Genomic DNA, 6,282 nt, shown 5'->3' on the forward strand with positions numbered 1-6,282 from the left:
TGATTGAAATGCTTGTATTGAAACATTTTGCATTCTACCGATGATAAAACTGTGCTGTTAGGTTTTGTGAAGGACGGCCACTGATAGGAAGCTTTTTAGCTGCGTTTATGATAAATATGTTTAACAGTGACTGTAAATATGTATATTAGGTATGGAAATGACATATTTTGAGTTTTGATATTTGAGATTGTGCTACTTTGGGTGCTTTCGTGGATTACTTTAACCACCAACCAACCACACCCCAGCCCCCCGCCTCGCCCACACCCACTGTCCTCTTTTTGGAAAACTAAAATATGGTCATGCTAGCTAAAGATAGGCGATTAGGCTATTTTTGATGGACGCCGCGTCCAAGCCGCACATAATTAGATAATTGAGGATGTGTTTTAAACTACTAAAACAGCTATAAATGTTTTGTCCTTGCCGTTCATAACTAGACTTTGATATGATGTAAGTCATGAAGCACACTTTTACTTTTGGAGGGAATTTGCATTTGATTTTCTCCACCGCATTCACACACTGACACTCTCCACGCACGTGTGTGTGTGTGTGTGTGTGTGTGCGCACGTGTGCTCATGTTCTTCACACAGTTCTTTATGTTCTTCCTGCAAGCACTTTATTTTTCATTGATATTGAACAGATGTAATTATTTTGTTCAGATCAAAATGTTATGACATTGTATGTTACCATTTTTAAAGGTGCTGTATGTAAGTTTTTGACTCTACTAAAGCATAAAGATACCATAATATGTTTGCAGATATTTAAACTTTTTAAAAAGTCAACATGCTTGTTTATCTGAAAAACAATGCTACAGTCAGTTATTCTCCTTTCAAAATGTGCTTTCCGGGCCGGAATGTCGGTCTCTGTTTTGGTTTGTGAAACCCGCCCACTGCCAGTTTACCCAATTGTATTTTGGCACCCCGGGTGGCAACTTGCGTGTGCGTCAAGTCTGAGAAGGAGGGGCCGGGTGAAAAAAACCCTCTCCAATATTTTGAATTTGGAATGCAATACCTAGTTCAACCACTCTGTGTCAATCCTACATACAGCACCTTTAACTTAAACTGTGAACCTTTAAAGCAGGGTCTAAAATATATATGGTCTGTTTATAATAGCTTACATTTTAAACATTTTATTTAACTAAAGAATCCTGCAAGCACTTTACTTTGCCCCCTTTACTCGTACTGCACAAAAAGTGGTTCAATGACATTGAATGTTACAGTGACTAATTAATGCAAATGCAGATCCCAACTTTTTTTTAAGGTTTGCATATGTTGAAGTGTTCTTAATGACAGCTTTCCTAAAATTATCCTATTCCTAATATAAGAAATATTCCAATATATCGCCTTGCTTACAGTATCGCAATGTATCAAAACATATCGTATCGCAACCCATGTATCGTGATATGTATCGTATCGCCAGATTCTTGCCGATACACAGCCCTAATGGAAAGCTATAATATGACTTCAGTCAGATAACTTGTAATACAGCCACTTTTTTAGTTTTTTTTTTTTTGTGGTGTAATACATTTGTCTTTGTGTTTAAGAAAAAGAAAGTCATACAGGTTTGGAATGATACAAGTCATTTTTGGTGAACTTACAAGTTACACAACTACAAATAAGACATTTGTACATTAAATCTCCATAAACACTGGCTCCATGCTAATAAAATGGTATCCTCATATACCATAGAACCATGTAAGTACTATTGAATATGAATATGGTGATAATACAGATACTGCCACAGTACTACCTAGTAAAAAAATAAAAGAGCATATGCGTGTATTCAAATCACACAGACGCTGATGTGTACAGATCAGGGAACGTGGCATTCAACATCTCCATGGACTTGGTTGCTAAGAGACGGTTGATTTTAACAAGCCGACTGTTGCCATGGATAAAATCTCCAATCAAAATCAGATGTTGCCTTTTTACTGCTTACTACTTGACTAATCCCTGACGCATGTAACACCTTAGAGCTGACAAGCTTTACTGATTCCTCGTAAGACCCCTGGTCTTTTTATGAGCAGCTATATATCAGCTGTGTGAAACGACCACACCGCCAGTGCATGTCGTCTAGTGATATGCACAACACACCAGTGTTGAGGGAGCTAGTTTTTGAAACGGCAGCATATATAACAATATGTACAACAATTTATTTTATTTTCAAAAACAGCAAGCTTGTACAAAGTGAAAACATCCTAATTTATATCATTAAAAAATGATGGACAGCAGCATTTAGCCTAAGCACAAGGACTTATGTCCAACAATTGAATCTCAGAATTATTTTTGAATCAACAGGTTCATTTACAGGAGCCACTGAAATGAATCTTTCCAATGCTACATAAAAGTGAAAAAGGCCTTTGTAACTGATTATTACCTCAGTTTGCTTGACTGTGAAGCTGAATACACAATACAATGTAACACAGAAACTAAAATATTTTGTCAAGCTACATGCTACTGGTTGGAGAAACTAGCTTGTTACTGCTACACTCTTGTGAAAACACCGGAACTACTGTCACACTACTGAAAAATATGGTTAAGTTAGTAGTGTCGCAACTTTTAGTTGATTACTCCCCAACACTGTAGTTCACACATTGTGAGGTTTAGAGAACATAATAAACACAAAAATGTAATGGCATAGGGATAAAATACGTAAATAAATAAAATAATGAAATAATGATGGTATAAAAATCAGGTAAATTTAAAATATACAGTGGGTACGGAAAGTATTCAGACCCCCTTAAATTTATAAATGTAAATTTAAATACAGAAACAAATACAAGATACATGTGAAATAAATAAAATAAGGTAACTTTACATAAATGGTCAATTTATATGAATGAATTAATAAATAAACAAGCATTTTAAATGAAGGTAAATCGAAAATAAATATATATAAATAAATAAAAGGTAAGCTTAAGTAAATAAAATAAGGTAAATAATAAACAAAAAGTGTTACACTATTATCGTTAGTAAATTGCATAAAGTGTGTATCCCAATAAACTGACCTGCCACACTTCTTGCAGGGGAATTCACCCTCTTGGTTCGTTTGTCCCTTTACTGTATTGCCAGTGCTTTTCCGGCCTGTGGTGTCAGAGCGGGGTTTAGATGTTGGTTGTGGTGGAGGAGGAGGAGGAGGATGAGGATGACTGACCCCCAATGTGGACGGATCTCTAGTGCTGTCCTCCTGACTTCTTAAGACCAAGATGGCAGCAGCCTAACAGGAAACGGATGATTACTTAAAGCAACCACAGCTGAATGCATACAGATATTAGACACAGGGAACATCCTCTGTGATGGCTGAGAGGTGGTGTAGTGAAGGATATCTGGTTCAAACCCCATGTAAGAGTTCACTATTGTGCCGTTCAGCAAGTTAATTGCAGGTTACTCAAGCAGGATGGTCTCTAATATGTAGACAATATTAAGTGCACTATGCACTGGATAAATCATTTAAGCTTGTAATGAGGCATACCACTAGATGGCGCTATAAATACCCTACTGTGCTGAACTACACATGACTAATGTCTATTGCAGACCTGTTTTCTTATTATTTCAAGTAGGCCAGAGCTGGTCATGAACATTGGAGAACTGCAAATTTCTGTAGGCACCAGGCGTTTTTGCAACCTCGTGCAAATCAAATCTCCCCAAACTCACATTTTCAGTGGCCTGTAGCGATTGTGTCAACCTGCCCGGGCTGTTTTCTTGTTTCCTGTCACATGACCCTTCCCACTTCCTGCTCTCCACGTCTTCTTTCCGAAATTCGAATTTCTGTGAACTCTGAATGAGAAGAAACATTTTGATGCTTCACTGGTTTGCAGGCCATTAAACCACCCAGGTACATTTAGACACAAAGCCACAGGAACTCACTTTATTGTCCACTTCCTCCTCTGTTGTGGGTTTAGTCTCTGGTGGCTCTGCTTCTCCGTATATGAGTGTTCCGTTCCTGCCGATCTTCACCTGCTTCTTATATGTGTAGTAGAACTCCACACACTGAGCCACTGTCTTGGAGCTCACCTTCAAGTCAAACATCAACACAATTCATTATTACCAGAATTCACTAGAACTGGAACCCATGCAAAACTGTCAGTGGTGGTTGCTAGGGTGATGCTATGCAGTTGCTAAGGTGTTCCGAGTGATTTATTTTTGTTTGAAAATTTTCTCACTGGTTGCTAGAGTTGTTCTATTTGTTTGCTAGGATGATTTATTTTGTAAGTATTTTTGTAAGATGCGTTTATTTTGATTGTTATTTTTAAAATGATTTCTGATTTCTAATTTCACATTTTCATGATTTGATCAATTATGAACTTTTATTAAACTCGTGATTTCCCTGCAGTTCCTTCACAGACCCCAGCTTGGGAAACCTTGATGTAATGTAATAATGCATTACAAGTCGTTAATAACAACAAATGGAATTTATTTACTTTCTCTTTGTATTTTTATAGCAATATGGCACAATTAAATTATTGAGATAAACAAGTTAGATCAAAAGTATTCCAAAAGTAATCAGAAAGTAGTCAAATTATATTACCTAAAATGTGTAATGTAATGGATTACGTTACCAACTACAATTTTTGCCAGTTAATTTGGAATCAGTAATGGATTACAATTTGTAAGTAATCCACCCAGCATTGGCTATTGCTAGAATGTTTTAGTGCATTGCTATGTGGCTTCTAGAGTGTTCTATTTGTTGCTCTTGCCAAAACATTTCTAACATATTTTAGTGCATAGCCATGCAACTCCCAGGGTTTTTCAGTTGGAAGTGTTAAGGTGTTGCTAGCATGTTACAGGTGGATGTTAGGCTATTGCTAGAATGTTTTAAGTGTTTTTAGTGCAATGCTATGTGATTGCTAGGGTGTTGTAGTTTGTTGTTAAAGTGTTGCTACAATGTTCAACTGGGCCAAACTCTCTATAATATACGTATCTAAATATGACTTTCTCCCATCTTCTCTTCATGCCACATAATTTGATTTGTGTGGGGGATTGACAATCATTGTGAGGTTTTTGTTCAAACCTGTACGTACCAGTTTCTGGACCATGAAAAAGTCCTTCTTGTAGGTAGTAATGCCTTTGTTGAAGAAACGCCGTTCCCCTGGCGTCCAGCTGTCAGAGCCTGTGCGGGACAGACAAACGGTGCACAGAATCAGATAGAGGCTGCTGTCCGTTTAGCCTGTCCTCTTATAGAGCACCCCCACCCGCTAACACAAACATATCCGCACACAAAGGACAGAGAGGGGGCAAACAGCCAGCACACACATGTCCAGACAAACAATGATGCCGCTGTCTTCTCCTAGGATTTAACAACATGCCACAGACACACTCCCTCTCCTCTCCTCCCGTACTCTACCCAGCAACCCACTCGGTCACCCAGCAGTCTCTCAGTCGAACCCCTCCCCTCCACTCAGCTGCTTTTGTTTATAACTGAGACACGGAGCGTGGTTTGGAATGCCAGCACAGGGGGTGAACGGGGTAACGCATGCCATACGGATTAACTCATCACCTCGGCCAATAAAAAAAGAAAAAAAGAAAGTGTGCTTGATGGTGAAGGGGACTTACCAGAGTAGTGGTAGCCAGCCAGAGGGTGCGCTTTGGGAAAGATGGGGTTTTTTAACAACAGAAGGGTGAGGGCTCCCTGAAAAAATGAAAAAGGAAGTGAAATTAGCATGGTTGAGGAAACAAAACTGGCTGCGGTGTGTGATGTGTTTTGGCCGAAGAGATGTAGTCACAAGTTAGAGAAACACACATCAGGGCATGTTATGCCCTAGAGTGGATATGAAGAGATTAATGAGGGCAGGAGAGATGCAATTCTGCAAGACCACTGCTATATCCTTAACAACATGTGTAAAAGGCTTTTGCTGAAGGCATTTAACCCAGCTGTGCAAGTCGCTGGATAATCCCTCTTGTTCTCTCCGCCTTTCTCCACCATACACTCTCTCAGGGTACAATAAATCGAGGACACCATAGTCTTTTCTGGGTCATCGAGCTTGAATGTGAGTTTTTTTCTTATATATGGCCCTTTTTCAACTTTTAATGATCTGGACCAGTGTTTCCCAACCTTTTTTTAGTCGCGGCACCCTTTGGAAATTATTGCCAGATGAGACGCAAACTATGTTTTCTCGACTCGATAACCAGTCTCGCTAGTAAAGTTTTGATGGATGAAGACTGCAATCAAGGTAAAGACGATTGCGGTGGTGTACAGGAGTCGTACAATAAGCACGCGTGAGTCCGTTATAATAATGCATGTATGAGTGCTCTTGACGCACTGATCGCACATTGTATTTATGCACAG

At 38.9% G+C, this 6,282-nt stretch overlaps 1 protein-coding gene across 1 annotated transcript in view; it reads right to left on the reverse strand.

The window, feature by feature from the left end:
- Positions 1 to 6,282, reverse strand: part of LOC107752736 (ELM2 and SANT domain-containing protein 1-like) — a 35,967-nt gene that overhangs the window by 5,580 nt on the left and 24,105 nt on the right. The window contains exons 8-12 of the mRNA XM_016568762.1: positions 5,550 to 5,625; positions 5,018 to 5,106; positions 3,864 to 4,010; positions 3,651 to 3,773; positions 3,005 to 3,213 (exon numbers count right to left, since the gene is read on the reverse strand). Coding sequence (XP_016424248.1) covers positions 3,005 to 3,213; positions 3,651 to 3,773; positions 3,864 to 4,010; positions 5,018 to 5,106; positions 5,550 to 5,625 — 644 coding nt within the window. The remainder of the gene's footprint in view (positions 1 to 3,004; positions 3,214 to 3,650; positions 3,774 to 3,863; positions 4,011 to 5,017; positions 5,107 to 5,549; positions 5,626 to 6,282) is intronic.

Source organism: Sinocyclocheilus rhinocerous, unplaced genomic scaffold (assembly GCF_001515625.1).
Source record: "Sinocyclocheilus rhinocerous isolate Xijiao unplaced genomic scaffold, SAMN03320098_v1.1 scaffold61, whole genome shotgun sequence".
NCBI classification, from domain to species: domain Eukaryota; kingdom Metazoa; phylum Chordata; class Actinopteri; order Cypriniformes; family Cyprinidae; genus Sinocyclocheilus; species Sinocyclocheilus rhinocerous.